This window comes from Rhipicephalus sanguineus, chromosome 9, assembly GCF_013339695.2.
Source record: "Rhipicephalus sanguineus isolate Rsan-2018 chromosome 9, BIME_Rsan_1.4, whole genome shotgun sequence".
NCBI classification, from domain to species: Eukaryota; Metazoa; Arthropoda; class Arachnida; order Ixodida; family Ixodidae; genus Rhipicephalus; species Rhipicephalus sanguineus.
The window spans coordinates 142,675,085-142,691,618 of NC_051184.2; the positions used below are offsets into that span (position 1 = coordinate 142,675,085).

Genomic DNA, 16,534 nt, shown 5'->3' on the forward strand with positions numbered 1-16,534 from the left:
CACTGCACGCGGTACATTGTGAGACGCCGCAAGTGCACCGCGAGAGCTCTGCACGTGCACGGAAGCGAGCGGTAACGCGGTGGAGAGAAGGAAAAACGCGCGCTGGTTACACACCAGTTTCTATTTTTCTCCCAGAGATGGCGCTGTCTGTGAAGAGCAGCAGCGCCGCTAAGCGTTGCTTGCGAAGCCTATACGAAAAGCAATTATGAAGGCAACGAGAAAATCATAATTCTTAGTCTTAATTTTCAGCATTTTTGGACACACCTCTAGCTTGAGCACATGCGTGGGTGTACAACTGAATTCTGCTTAGGTGGGCGCCTCCATCAATTTGGACGCATCGTGACACAACTGCCGCGACAGTTAATACGGATCCCTTAACGAGCCACGAAAGCACCCAGAGGTCGAAATTTAGTTTTGGTTATGCAGTTGTGCACGAGTCTACAACGAACACGCAGCCGTGAGAATTTTTCGAAATAGTGCTGTGATAGCGAAGTTACACGTGTTTGACGATCGAAACTCGGCCCTCGCTCGTTTCGCTCTTTCCTTCGCTATGCTCCGTTCATCTCTGCTCCTCGCCGAGCGTGGAGAAAGAGCGGGGAGCGCGCTGATATCTGTGGCAAATAAACAGGTTGCCGTTCGTTCTGACATGACGAGACTCGGTTGCTGACGTCACTATCAGCGCTGGGAAAACCGAAGCAACGGAGAGGAGCACGGGACTGTCTTTGTTTATATTGTAGCACACCTGCGGCTTGTAGCGCTGCCGCTTTTGGCTTTGTTGTCATGACCACATTCTGAACTTGATCCACGTGTATACTTGTAATCTTGAAAAATAACGGAGCAGCTTTAGGGGCCGTTTAACTAGCGCTCTATTATACCTTAACGTCGTTAGAACTGAGCTCGATCGAGGCATAGAAGTGCTCTCCTAGCTAGACAGTCATCTGTCATGACGACAGGCACGGAGCGACGTAAATTTAAAGCCAGGGAAAAGAAATTTTCGGAAAGCACGCCGCTTGCTTTCGCGAAATAAACAACTAAAGTAATGAAAAAAAGTAGGCGCACACGCTTAACGCATGCTATTCATATTAGGAAACCAGCGTTTTGCGCATACCACGTTTGTCGACGTGTCGCCCACTGCCATGTAAATATGCGTTGCATATGACGTCTTTGCTTGTTTATGTTACGCGTGCGCCCTCTTTATCGCCGAGCGTCGGCCATCTTGTATGCGCATATGCATAGTAGGCGCGCGCGTTCGTCCATCTGCTCCTGCGATATTAATATCCGCCACGGTAGTGCCACTTGTCGACAGCGAAGCGCTGAGCAATTTTTTCATTAGTTGATACTGAAGATGTCTAGCTTGTGGGCCGGACTAACATACAACTTCTCCGTCATGTGTGTGTTCCGCTGTCGGACGTCAAATTTGCGTCAGTGCTAATGCAAGCGCGGCTGGCAGCTAGCAACATAATCTTTCATGTTTTTCATGTTTTTCAACGCCTTTCATGTTTTCCGGAAATATCTTTTTACAGCGAAAGCTGTATATGGCTAGGCGAAACGAAAAGCCGTTCGCACATGTTTCGATAATGGTCTCCATTGCCTGCGCCGTTAGTTGCGTCGTTCGCTACGTCGCACCCAAGCGCGCGCTCCATTGGCTTCGCCGTCAGTGACGTCGTCTCTCCGTCCGACCGACTCTGCTAACTAAAGGTAGCAGAGTTGCGCATAGGTCCGGCTAGCAATCACAGCTATGCGGTGAAGTCGCACTCCGTTTTTACAGGCGACATGCCTACCGCGTCACCGATAAACATGTCTAGCGTGTCGAATACCGGCGAAAAACATTGGCTGTCGATGACTAGTGCAAATTCAGTTCGCTGCAGCGGCGGCGTCGAGAAACAAAATAATTGGCCCGAGCGCCAGCTTCTCCGCAATACATGGTTGCTAGCGGCGTTTGGAAGACATATGTGGAACTCTGCTACCTAAAGATAGCATATGTAGCAAATCTAGTCGGACCCAAGCGTGCGCACCATGGCGGGCGGATGCTTGGCGGAGGCGGCGAGGAAGCGGCAGTGGCGGAAGAGTAGTGTCAACATGGCAATGGCGTATCGCGTTCGCCGGGGCGAACGCCCACTTTTGGCGGGAGTTTCCCGAGCGGCACTTCGGCGGCGGCTACGACGTCTGCGACGGCCTGTGGTTCGACAACAAGCTGGCTACCATCGAGGGATCCGGTCTCAAAAATAACGGAACAATGACATGGAGGTGCTGACGCGGTGGTTCCCCAGCTGCTCTCGACGTCGGTCAGTTTCGGTTCTGTGGGACATACAAAGAATCGCTATTCAAAGGCAGTATGCCAAAGTCCCGTTAACGGCTACGCTTACCCACCGATGCCTCCACATATGCCCAGGCTCAACGTCGTCGAAGAACGACTAGTGGTCCCGCGTCTGCCCAAACACGGTCCGTTGCTGGCAGGAACGCAAGAAGGATGTGTTCGCAATGCCAGCGCAACTCGGCAAGCCAACGGCATTTCCAACTTTGTCTGCCACCGAAGTTCATTGTGAACGCTTTACTGAGCTGCTCGACCGCATCAGGGTACACGGCGACGACACGCAACGCTGGTTCGTGTGGGAGATGGCGTTCTTCGAACGCGTCGAACTTTGAAACAATGATCCCGAGGCGTGTGGGATATACGTCAACAAGCTCTTCGACGTGATCCTCAACATCCGCAAAGACCGGCGCATTGCGCCGTTCAAACCATAGCAACAATTGAGAAAAGCTTCGATAAAACATCGGAATTGATCCACTGCTTAACAGCGGGGCCGCACGTTTCAGCTTCGCTGGTTAACCATATGTACGGAGTGGTTGCGCGGTGATTACTTTTGGAAAGCTAATAGCATTGCCGGTACTGGCAAGATTTCAGTTTAGGCCCATAGAAGCCTGGATATATGTAATTTGTCTGAAGTGGCAAATGAAAATGTTACCGGGCGCTACACTTTTGAAGTTATCAACAAGAGTTTACAAGGCAACGTATTTGCAATAATGTTCTACTTACGGAGTGCCTCCTACCGCTTTAAGTATCCGCTGTTCCTTCGAAAGCTAGAGGTCCTTGTGACTACAACACTGTGTTTTACGCTATCATTGGACATATAGATTTATAAGTAGAATATTTTATGCAATGCTGCTTTGAGAGTTAAAAGAAAACTCCGGCATAATTTGCCATATTAGAATATTGCCGTCTTCAAGCGGCGTCGACAGTTGTGTAACTGCTAAGGCGGTTCGATTTGCTGAGAAAATCATGAATAATTTAATAGCCAATGAACGATGCATCGAATGCCAAACCGAAATAAGTAGGCTCTTCGTGTAAAGTCTACGGTGACGTCACATCACACCTCGCCGTAGTGTATAAACACAGAACACGGGATTGTAGCGCTAAAAAAGAAAAGCTGGAAATGTTATCCGATGCCATGGATCGAGCTGTGCCAGCCTTTAGGAACAGCGACAACTTCGTTGAATATTTGACCGTGGAAGGATCGTCGTTTGCTCTCGACCCGTTTCCGCGCGAAGCGAGGTAGTAAAAGAGTGGGAAACAAATCTCGCAAACACAGGGTGGCCCGCATTCAAAGGCTTGATTCCGGAATGGGCTGCCAGTCTTCCACATACGGCTGAAATTAAACGAGTTTCAGACGAATTGTTTGGCACATGTCATTAGAGTATCGAAGAGAACTAGTGTTGAAAATTATATTATTGAGATCAGTGAACATAAAAAAATCGCCGCATTTCTCCTATTAGAACATGTTTTCCAATATGTTACAGGCATTTGTGGAAACTAAGAGCACATAGATTAGAAGCATTCTCGCAGAAACCCACAAACACTTTTGAACTACCCATGGACGTGCGCCCTCGCACTTATGGCTGCGTAATACGTATACTTACTTTATACTATAAGGAGCACACTGATATTTTATTTATTCCTAACAGTTCATTTTTGGCATTGCATCTTGTTGCTAACAGCGAAGTAAAAAGACGTAGCCTTCGCCAAGATATGGCGACTGCAATAGATTCATTTAATTATTTATCAATAAAGATTTTTCGTAGGCTGCGCCTACGTTCGCGCCGCAGCTTTACTTGATGTAATGGACTGGCCTAACTGGTTCGACGTAGTCGTGATGGCAAGTTTGACGAATTCGCACCGTTACAACGCACACTTCTTTTCATTTCCTTTCCTTTTGTTTGTTATTATCTACTAACGCTCCTTTAGTCGGCTGCTGGCCCGAAAGTCGAAAAGTTCGATCCTGGCCGCTGCGGTAGAGTTTTGATGGAGGCGAAATGCTAGATGCCCGTGCACTGTGCGATGCAGCGCACGTTAAAGAACTCCAGGTGGTCAAAATCTCTGGAGCCCTCCTTTATGGCGCGCTTCGTAACCATATCGTGGTATTGGCATGTAAAACTCCATAATATATTATTATTAACCCTCTTTTTCATTCTAGGGTGTCAAATCGGACGAGATTTTTGTGGAAATTGATATTGTTCTCTCCTCGATCTTATACTTGTCAAAACCGTCTACTCATATTTGCGGTGAGTTTTCAGCAAATGAGAAAACGAGCGAGTTAACATTTTACTATAGACAATAAACGGAATTTGCTCAAGTAAAGGAAAAACGTAGGAGTATAGAAAACGATGTGAAGGAAGTTTCTATACAACACGTAGACTGTCTCTTTGCATATTTAGAAATGAAGAGTTGTTATCGCTTTAATCCCAACGGTCTGCACGAACGTGCTCGCAAACTAAGTGAAATCCGTATAATCATATAGCAGAAGGATTAGACAGAAAGCGAACATCAGGTCATTAACCGCATTTCACATGTCACAACACGTAGTGCACGTTCCACACGGTACCACTTACTTTTATGCACTAAGTACGTCAGTGTTCGTTCATGCGCCTGAATATGTAGTTTTGCTTTTGTCCCCTACATTGCGACGGCAGTTATTATGTAAGAGGAGTAGCCGGCCTCCACGCATTGGCACCAACCTCTTATCACCTTACGCACGCAGTACATGAGCAGTATTTGGTATCGGTGGCCACCAGAGTGCGTAGCTGCGCGATCGCAAGTTATTCATTGGCCTTCACACGTCTAATGACGGGTATAACCTGAGTCCATCCCGCGCTATGTAAAATGGGGGTAAACAACGTTCACTTGAATCACTTATGATACAGAGCCCATCGTTGAATATCACTGCAAGCTCGCTCAATCTGTGATCCTGCGAACATATATTTTCTCTTTCTATTTTGTTCCTCGCTGAACTCTCGTATGTACTAAAGTGGCAAGGGCTCGGGGAGGTGGGTCTTCGTGAATAAACCGTAATATGCTATCTCTCTCATTGATTCTCTCGAGACGTTCGTTGAAAGCCGTGATGCCGAGACACTTACTAAGGAAATACAGCGTCGTGATACGGTCGAACGCGATAAGAGAAAGACACGCATCTTGGATTTTTCAGCTGAAGGAACTTTGCCGAAGTAGCTTTATGCTTTCCTATTGTTTTCGCGAGCTCCTTTTAAGGTGCGTACGATAAATAATTATTCATTTTCACTAACCTGGAACGCCACATTTTCTTCGAGTACAGTGACGTCTTCGACGGAGGCAGAGATAGTTATGAAGAAAAGCAATATTTGAATAAATGGAAATGGTTGAGTAGAGCTATGTTGTCAAAAGGGCGAGAGAATCACCGCGATAGCGTTAAAGAGCTCGTTTCGCAGAAATTCCGGCGTTGGCGTCGCTGGTTGATAGCGAAAAATCAGCGTTGTCCGTGAAGGCAAATTCGCGATAGATGCAAATAAATAAATAATAAAAGATATTCAATTCGATAATAAATCGAACCCAAGCCATCTGCGTCACGGGCAGGTGTTCTACCACAGAGTCACGCCCGCGCTCTAATTTGCTTAGAAAAAGAGAAACGCCTTATGAGTATTATGTGGTGTGAGGAGTGTCAATAACACATGCAATATTGCGTGGCAGAAGCCTACAATCACACCAGGCGTCGAAACATGTGAATTGCGCAATGAGTGGTGGGTTTAAAGGCCCACCCATTACAAAGCGCTGAGGCATAATTAATTATCATTGTCAACAAGAGCATCAACAACGTCTGCAGGTGGGCGTGTTGCCATGCAGACGCGCATATATATATATATATATATATATGCGCAGTTTGCGCTGAGCGTTGCTGACAGTTTTTGTGGGCGAAAACCGAAAGCAGCAAAAGCGATAATAAGAAACGCACGCTTCCGGACCCTGTTCGCATCACCTTCTCAATCGACAGCCTGCCTTCGCTTCTCGGCGGGCACCTAAACCGTGCCGCAAGGAAAGGAACGTCCGTGCGCCTGTAAATTGGCCCTTTCAAACTATCCTAGAATGCCTACTGCAGCTGCAGTTGCGAAGTGCCCACTACGACATCATTGCATCTTTCTTTCTTTCTTTCTTTCTTTCTTTCTTTCTTTCTTTCTTTTTTTCTTTCTTTCTTTCTTTCGTTCTTTCTTTCTTTCTTTCTTTCTTTCTTTCGTTCTTTCGTTCTTTCTTTCTTTCTTTCTTTCTTTCTTTCTTTCGTTCTTTCTGTCTTTCTTTCTTTCTTTCTTTCTTTCGTTCTTTCTTTCTTTCGTTCTTTCTTTCTTTCTTTCGTTCTTTCTTTCTTTCTTTCTTTCTTTCTTTCTTTCTTTCGTTCGTTCTTTCTTTCTTTCTTTCGTTCTTTCTTTCTTTCTTTCTTTCGTTCTTTCTTTCTTTCTTTCTTTCGTTCTTTCTTTCTTTCTTTCTTTCTTTCTTTCTTTCGTTCTTTCTTCCTTTCTTTCGTTCTTTCTTTCTTTCTTTCTAGCGAAGCTAGCGAAGCCGTCGCCAGCGCCCCATGAGCGTGGCACGTAAGTCATGCTGTACATGACATGCCAGTCATGATTGTCATGTTAACTCGTGTTTTTATGTTCGTCACACAGTCACGTCACAAGATACCAATTTTGGTGTATATAAATCTAGCGAAACCGCCGCCAGCGCCCCATGAGCGTGGCACGTAAGCCATGCTGTACATGACATGCGTGTCATGATTTTCATGTTAACTCGTGTTATTTATGTTCGTTACACAGTCACCTCACAAGATACCAATTTTGGTGTATATAAATCTAGCGAAACCGCCGCCAGCGTCTCATGAGCGTGGCACGTAAGTCATGCTGTACACGACATGCGTGTCATGATTGTCATGTTAACTCGTGTTTTTATGTTCGTCACACAGTCACGTCGCGCAATACCAATTTCGGGGTAGATCAAGCTAGCGAAACGGCCGCCAGCGCTCCATGAGCGTGGCACGGAAGTCATGCTGTACATGACATGCGTGTCATGATTTTCATGTTAACTAGAGTTTTTATGTTCGTCACACAGTCACGTCGCGCAATTCCAATTTCGGGGTAGATCAAGCTAGCGAAACTGCCGCCAGCGCTCCATGAGCGTGGCACGTAAGTCATGCTGTATATGACATGCGTGTCATGATTTTCATGTTAACTCGTGTTATTTATGTTCATTACACAGTCACGTCTCAAGATACCAATTTTGGTGTATATAAATCTAGCGAAACGGCCGCTAGCACCCCATGAGCGTTCCACGTAAGTCATGCTGTACATGACATGCGTGTCATGATTTTCATGTTATCTCGTGTTATTTATGTTCGTTACACGGTCACGTCGCAAGATACCAATTTTGGTGTATATAAAGCTAGCGAAACGGCCGCCAGAGCACCATGAGCGTGGCACGTAAGTCATGCTGTGCATGACATGCGTGTCATGATTTTCATGTTAACTCTTGTTATTTATGTTCGTCATACAGTCACGTCGCAAGATACCAATTTTGGTGTATATCAAACTAGCGAAACGGCCGCCAGCGCACCATGAGCGTAGCATGTCAATCATGCTGTACATGACATACGTGTCATGATTTTCATGTTATGACTTGTCATTTATGTTCGTCATACAGTCATGTTACGCCATACCAATTTTGGCGCACATTCGATGAACCAAGCGACCAGGAGAGCACAAAGTCGTAGGCGGCTAGATAGATAGATAGATAGATATAAAGATAGATAGATAGATAGATAGATAGATAGATAGATAGATAGATAGATAGATAGATAGATAGATAGATAGATAGATAGATAGATAGATAGATAGATAGATAGATAGATAGATAGATAGATAGATAGATAGATAGATAGATAGATAAATAGATAGATACGCTCAAAGTCGAGGAAGTTCGCTAAGAAATGCTTCGCATTTAAAAAAAGCCTACAGTCCCAATCAGGATGCGCTATACCTGTAATTTAGGCGTTTGGCGTTTATAATTGCATATTGCTTTACAGTGACCGCGGTTAATCAAATCAAATCAAAATGTGTTCTACTGAAACGTAGTTACATAGAATGCGTACAAAATACTTGGACCAATAGCCTAAGTGGCTAGCGGCTGGCCCAACATAGAAAGTACATAAAAGGTTAGCAACGGACGTTGTTGGTCATGGAATGATAGGTTTTATACATACGCAGAGATATGTATGTTTGCAGTCAAGTGCATATCTTAAAAGAATATTCACATTATTTTAATTTTTGGCGAATTCCTACTCGACCAGTTTCCTGCGCGAACTGCACACCTCAGCAGATATTTTATACAAGGACAACTTCAGTGATTTCGCTCTATGATTGGGGCACTGCGTTCCCCAAATTTCCACTGGCTTCCCGCGTTTTCCATGGTTCTATAGGGCACACCGAGAGCTGATGAGAGAAGAATGAGACCTGCGTCCAGCGCTTTCCCGGGCTTTTCGAGCAGCCTTCACCCGCAAGAAAACGGATCCGTTCCGCTACGCCGCCCGGCTGGCGTGACTTGCCGGCTGCCGCGGGTCATTACGCGCGCAAAGGGCGTTTCAGCACTTTTCTTCCTCGGCGCCTCTTCTTTTAGCGTTGGCGTTCGGTCTCTGCTAAAAATATAAACTTGCATACAGAACAAAGGCGAAAGGTTAAGCGCCCTATCGAACGCCTGCGCTAGTGCCTGAAGAAAACAGAGCCCCTATTTGCAATTCATATACGCCGACGAAGCCCTCAAGCCTACAGCGAATTCCCGCAGCACAGCCTCGCAACAGCGAGGTTAAACTTCCGGGCGAGTCAAAGGCTTTAAAGAGCGAGAATACTAAAAAAAATATGAAAAAACGTTACTCAAGTTAAAAAAAATTGCACGCCGCTGTGGACTAGCGCGAATCAAAATATTTCAACTGAAGATTGTCGGATGTATTCTTAAACTTTGCCCGCTAAACGTGGGCTCATTTGAGCGTTGCCCGGGCAGGAAATATCGGCAGCAGAATGCGGCAGTTTTCAGCCGGCGGTCTCCCTGTTTCCTGGGTGCCCTTGTATATTTTGCGCGCATGTGGAATAATAATAAGTTATAATAATAATAATAATAATAATAATAATAATAATAATAATAATAATAATAATAATAATAATAATAATAATAATAATGTTTCTTTTTTCTCGAACATGCTATGCAATTTATCTAACCACCGCAGGCTGTTAGTGCTCGTTATTGCAAAAGCCTTGGCAACGAAGGATGAACAAGCACTGGAGTACTATCGCTATCAACGCGCTCCGAGATTATATTTTGTTTTCACACATCCGAAGATTTATTTCACTTGGTCGTTATAAAATGTGTAACAGTTTTCCTTAGTGGTAACGAAACACAAGTTACGAACGTTCATATCTTTGTTAGCTTTATCGGATGCGTTAGTCGCAACTGTAAAAAAATGCAAACATTATAGGGGGTCTTCGTTTAGCCTTTTTTCTTTTTTTTTTTTCATTCGGGAGGGGGGGGGGCGCAATAAATCGTGTTAGCACGGTGGACTATCGATCTACGTCGTTTATTCTTAAATTTCATTACTCCTGTTTCTCTGAGCCGTTGGGAGCTCTAATGCTGTTCTTATTCGACAACTGGCTTATTCATTCCTTCTTTTGTGCTATAGCAGCTACACTCTAAGAAAAAAAAGAGTATGCGTGACTCTTTTCGGAGAGTTCTGACTTGCCACGTATACGACTCTCTTTAAATAGTCACGGTGACTCTCTTGGTGGGTCAGGGTCGGCTCGCTCTAGGAGAGTCCCCTGACCCTCTAGGAAGAGTGCAAAGACTCTCATCGGGAGGATCACGTTATCACTCATAGGGAGTCAGACGACTCTTGCCGGTACCGCTCCTAGGGGGGTCAAGGGACCCACACCGAAGCATCAAGCGACTCCACAAGTATTTTAAGCTACTCATTTGATCCTTGCCCTACTTTTGCGCGACTGTTGAAAATAGTGGAGTATTCATTTTAAACAAGTCCAATAATACTTGCCGTTCTGCCCAGCTACTGTAAAAAAAGAATAGTTCAGTTTTAGCATTATTTTAATAAAACTCGTCAAAACAACACACATTTTCCAACAAAGTTATATAGAAAGCGCGAAAAGATGGTCTGTGATTTCCAATTAAGAAGTTTGGGTATTCCTCATTCACATGCTTCTATGAGTATAGCCAACTAAAATGTGTGACTGTGATGTGCACAGTGTCATATAGTGCTAAATGAACAGCAGAAATTGCCATCATGTTTCCATATTTATTCCTTGTGATTAAGAATAAATAAAAAAGTGGTGACGGCTGGAAGCATCAGACTTGTGGCTTGCTAGGTTGTCGCTCCTGTCCAGCGTGAGCACCATGAAAAACGGTATCTGAAAAGCAGAACGTGATATTATGATGAGAAAATGAAATTGCAGTAAAGGTTTGCACAACCTACACAATAAGTGGTTCACACAGACATAATAAAGGCTAACAACAAAACAACAAAGCACATCCTCCGGCAGCCAGGGGCATGCCGTGAGCGGTTATTGACCGCACGTTTTACAAACGTAACCCATCCTTAAATACTCAGAAAAACAGATGCGAGTACTAGGGCCCGAACGATACCCAGCGCGTGCGTACGCCGTCTACGTCGAGATCAGACATGTCATATGCTAGAATTAGCGCGCACAACTCCCACAATCACGTACACTCACTCGATTCTGTTATAGCGCCCAACGTCATCGCACTGTATGCAAACCACGAAAACAGCAAACAGAAACGAGGGAAAAGAGTGCACGCCGGCGGCCGCAACAACGCGCGCCGTCGAAAGTCTAGAGCTCTTTCACTTTCACCGGCGAGGCGTGTCCAACTTGAATGACTACCGCGTACATTCTGGAAGCCACCGTACTATATCTGCACCTCAAACTACCGTCTTTCAGCCAACAAAAACCATTACATATAGTGCGTCTGAGCGTTCTGTACACAGGCTTTTTTTTTCACGTTCCCACGCGTGGAAGCACGCCGCACACTCAAGGTCGATGGAAATGTTATTATGAAGTAGACTAAAGGGCATCTCAAAACGACATCTTGCACCTTCAGTAGTGCAGACACGACGTGCGATCAGCAAGAAATGACCCTCGATTATTGTTTGCATCGCTCACTTTATGGGAGCTTGTACAGCAACGCGCATAACGGTGGCAACTCGTTAACTGACAGCTATAGTTGGCCATCCGCAACAGCCCGGCGGACACAGGCTGCTGTTGGAAATGGCTGGCAGATAACTTCCGCAGAGCTGCTGCAGACGCCCAGCTAAAACTGTATAATTAGTGCCTACGAAAGCAGTACACTCACCGTTAACTGGCGCCCGTTGTCCGTATCCACAGCTCCATGAATATTCCGCCCTCCAAGCGTCACTTCGTGCACGGAGCCGGCGTCAGTACCACCGAAGACGCGCAACCAACTCATCCACGCAACGCATTCCAATAGACCAGGAGACTGAGAACTGAGACGACTGAGAGAGGAGAGCGGCGCGCCACCCCGGCGCCAACCCCGTCTGCGTCGCCGAGCAATGCGCCACAACGGCGCCAAAGGGCGAGCGTGCGATATGTATGGCGTATATGGCGGCTCTTCCGTATACCGAAGCCAATCGAAACGCGCTTCAGGAGGGTCCAGTGACTCCTTCCCAAATGCGAACTCTTTTTTTCTGCCTGTACCTTCCAAAAGGGGTCAGATGGACACCCGAGGAGAGTCACGGTTCCATGACCCTCTTTTGACTCTCTTTTTTCTTAGAGTGTACGGCTTACAGCACTACTTTGGGTATATGAACTATACCACTTGCAGAAAGTTTCACGTGAATGTTCTTCTTGCAGTTTAACTGCAGTGAACGAATTGTCATCATGTCTGGCCGTATTCTCTGTCGCCTAGCTTGCGTATTTCAATTTCTGAGGTGTGTGAAGAAATAATTTCTGGGGTTTTACGTTCAAAAACCACGATATATTTATGAGGCTTGCCTTAGTGGAGGGCTCTGGAAATTTCGAGCATATATGGAAATGTGACCGCCGCGGCCGGGTTCGAAACCGCGATCTTCGGGTCAGCAGTCGAACACCGCAACCACTGTCCACCGCGGCGAACGAGTGGCCGGGACTGTTTGGAATAATTATGGGATGTGTGTGTGAGCATTCTCCATGGGGGGTGTTGGGGGAGGGTGTCGGGGGGGTGTTAGGGGGGTGATGGGGAGGATATAAACATCTCTGTACAAGCTGACATTAGAAATAACACGTGAGGCTAAAACTACGAAGAAAAAAAGAAGTTACCTTTTCTACTCGTAAGCGTACGCATTCTTACCTGAAAGTGAGCACTGTGAGTGGCCGGTACGACTTATGGCTTCGAGGGTCCGCCATGGGTCGCCCCCAGAAATCGTTTATCCAAAGCGATGACGACGAAGACGACGCGTGTCGCCTACTCTCGCCGGTGACGTCGGGGTTGCCCACGACGGCCACTATGTCGTCGTGCACGAAATCACCATCCAACGAGTTCACGTAACACAGCACAGCCACGACCCCGGCACACAACGCGGGCACCCACGCGGTCCAGCACCACTTCCGTCCCACGCGGTAGTCGGCGCACGTCGGTACTTCGGCGCCGCCGACTTCAGAGTCGCGCCGCTTTTGTTGGTGTTGTTGCTGCGGGTGATGGCGTCGTTGGCAGTTGGACGATGATCTGCACTGCTGCTGTTGGTGGTGGTTGTCGACTGGCACTGTTCTCGAACCGACTGCTTCTAGACTCCAAGGATGTTCGAAATAAGAGCGCGTCTTCCTGACTACAGAAGCGCACGCGGCGCTTAGAGATCCAGCCAACGCGTGCGCCTTGTCCGCAGCGCGCGCTGCTTTTCTACGACGAACTCTGTGCACCGTGTCCGGATGGCGGGCTTTGTGATTGCTTTTCGAGTGAATCGGAATCCCCGTCGTGGTGCACGCAACTCCCGACGACTCTAGGTAAGCGTGAAGCAGAGACGACTCCGCGTCCCCGCCCAGCCATCCCCCGACAGCCATCGTAGAGATCCACGCAACGAATGTAGTTGGGTACGGTCCAAACACGAGCGCTGGAGTTACAGTACAGGTCCATGCGACACTCTTCAACCGTGCTAACTCAGTCGGCGAACTACACACACACACGCACAAGAAAACCGAAAGCTTAGTGGGATAATTCGGCACTTTCGGAAGCACGTGGAAGCGTAGGACCGCTCACTCCCGGCCGCCGGAGTGCATTGAAGAGTATGTCCACTCACAACCATCGTTTTGTCCGACACTCTCGGTGATACAGCGTGGTAATCCTCGGTAAACCCGTTGAAGAGACGCGGTTGTCGCAGAGTAAACACAACGAGTCGTTGGAGACGACGCCGATAGCCTGTTTCCGTTTGGGGCAGCGAACGCCGGCCGCATGCTCAGTACACCGACGGCGCGACGTGCGGCGTGAGTGGTAGTTGAGAAGAAACGAAAACAAAAAATAACGTAGAGCTATTTGAATACTATTAGTACACCCTTCAGAGTGCGACTCCCTCTGGTCGTCTATACTACATGAGCCGCTAAGGTGCCGCGATCGTTCGGTGATGCTCGCACCAGCTCGCGAATTCTTCAGAAACTACATCTTCTGATTCCTGACATGAATGCGTAACTCCGAACTCCTCTATCTGATAAGCCGACGGGATCGCGAGACGCGAAACTTCGATGCGACGAATCAGGCGCAGCGTTGGATCAAAGCGAAAGGTTCAGAGTAAGCGGAGAGTACACGGCAAGACAGACCACAAACTGGATCGCGTGCGTACTCATTCGCGACCGTGCGCGAAGAACGCGTCCGGCGACCGAGCGGCCCAGCGACTCGTCCGGAGCAAAGACGCAGAGGAACTGAACGGCACTGCGAAACGGGAGACCCCTGGCGTGGGTCCGCGCACGCCCAGCGGAGGACTGGCGCTGGCGCATTCGAGAGGTCCCGTGGACGAGCGACGCCATCTCCCGGCTGGCGCAGAAGTTGGATGTGAAAGGTGTCGTAAAAACTCGCCTTTTGTGCGCAGTGATTTGAGGCGCTGGTGCAGTGAAGTCGTTGGAATATTCGAAATTTCGAATATTGAATAGCCCGGGATTCGATTCGATTCTGAAGGCACTCTTCCATGCGCTATATTCGAACATCACAAGAATTTGTTACAAATATTAAAATCAGCGCAAAAAATTGCATACCTGCGCTAAATTTCGCCAAGTTTGAAGCACAAATAGCCAAATTAGTTTCAATGGCAACATTCCCCCGTCTCCCCCCCGACTGCGCTTTTGGAAATTTTACAGTATTCAAATGGAGAGGCAAGAGCATAACAGTGTGTGCGTGGTCGAACACAAAGTTGGAATAGTGTGCCGAAATTATATTGAACCAAACCACCGAATGAAGTGGGGAACCATTGCAAAACTTTGACGAACCTTTTCCGAGCGGACAGCTGACTAAGAAGCCCTCGGGGGCTTATTGGTCAGCTGTCCACACTCGCCGTCATTGCTACGAGCGGTGCTGACTAACACTCCCAGGTTTCATGCACTAAATACCCGATAAGTTGACGAGGGGACGACCGCCGCCGTAGCTCAATTGGTAAGAGCATCGGGCGCGTAATGCGAAGGTTACAGGTTCGATCCCTGCCTGCGGCAAGTTGTATTTTCATCCACTTTTCTTTCGTCGCATCTATATCACAATTACTATAATACACTTAAAACAGTACAATTAACGTCCCCTGTACCTTCATTGGCTTCATTATCTGCTGGTTTTCAATAAGAGCTGCATCTTATTTTGACTTGACTACCCTTATAATATGCATTCATTCAGTCATCTTAACTATTGTATTTCTTCATGGGGTCAAAGATGTCATTGCAATCATTCTTCTCTCGAACGTGTACAAAATCAAGCCATTCGCATCTGAATCAAGCCACTAAAACCATTCGCATCCTGAAGCAACAGACGTTCACATGTTATTGACGTGTATCGTGGACTTAATACACTAAACATTGGCAACCTAATCAGATTTAATATCAGTATGTTGTTTATTGAGCAGCAAAAGACGATAACATCCTCAAATTTCTTCTCACCCAAAACTTTACTAATGCCGATAGTACGCGCTTTTCCTTAAATAACAATATATTAATGCCCAAGGTCCGAACTAATTTTTGTTTACCAAAGAGTAGCTTTTGTTTCATTCACGCTTCGGAATTATATGCCGTGTAACATTAAGTGTGCTTTTTTCTGTATCGTCACTCAAACATCAGCTTCGCAATGTCATGTTTAACCAATAGCACCGCTTATTGAATACGTCTTTGAAAGACCACTTGAACTCGTTCATTCTGAGTATTGTGTGCTTCATTTTCTACTACAGTTCAGTATCCCTATCGTTTTATGTTTTCCATTTTAATAGTGTTTGCCTAAATATGGGAATCGCCTATGTTTTTCATTTCTCAATTTCAATTTATATCTTACTGTGTTTTTTGCTGTTAAGTAGTATCGGTGTTTTTTTTTTTAACATTATAATAAAGTCCCCTTCAGTATTTAAACTATGGGACCCTATTCTTTGCTAAAATGTCTGTGCCTTTGCATCTGTACTAAATATTGAATGCACTTCAAACAACAAACCTAAAAAATCATAGAAACCACCGTGGTAAATGAAAATGCGAATCATGTTTTTAATAGTCTCGATGCTAAAAAAACACGGTTGGGAGAACGGATAACCTATTGGAGAGAGTGCGCGTAAAAGCCTTTCTTTCCGCGTGTATTCTGCAGACCTCCGGAACTTCACAAGATAAATTGAGGGAGACGCATATACTTACAAAAGCTGGATTTTCAGCCCACATTTCTCAGCTGCTTGGAAAGAAAAATGGCGGGAACCTAGAGATGAAGGAGATCAGTGCAGAGTAAAGAGCATAAATTTGATTAGGGAGAGCAAAAAATCCATAAGAAATAAAAAAGGGAGAAAGTAAACCAAGTGGGAAACACGGAGCGTGCAATCAAAAATAGGAAAAACAGAAAACACTCATAAAGCAGCACGTGACAGTTGCGTGCAATACCGGAGGAACGAAGAAGAAGAAAACGGTGCGCAAAAGAATGTTTAGTGGGCATAAGGTATACGTGTATGACAAAACTAATTGAATGCAC

The 16,534-nt window shown here is 46.2% G+C and overlaps 1 protein-coding gene across 1 annotated transcript in view; it reads right to left on the minus strand.

The window, feature by feature from the left end:
* The window catches only part of LOC119405890 (protein O-mannosyl-transferase TMTC1), a 100,485-nt gene extending 86,215 nt beyond the window's left edge, over positions 1-14,270 (minus strand). The window contains exon 1 of the mRNA XM_049419537.1: positions 12,704-14,270. Within this exon, the coding sequence (XP_049275494.1) occupies positions 12,704-13,410 (707 nt within the window). The 5' untranslated portion in view covers positions 13,411-14,270. The remainder of the gene's footprint in view (positions 1-12,703) is intronic.
* Positions 14,271-16,534: the final 2,264 nt, after the last annotated feature.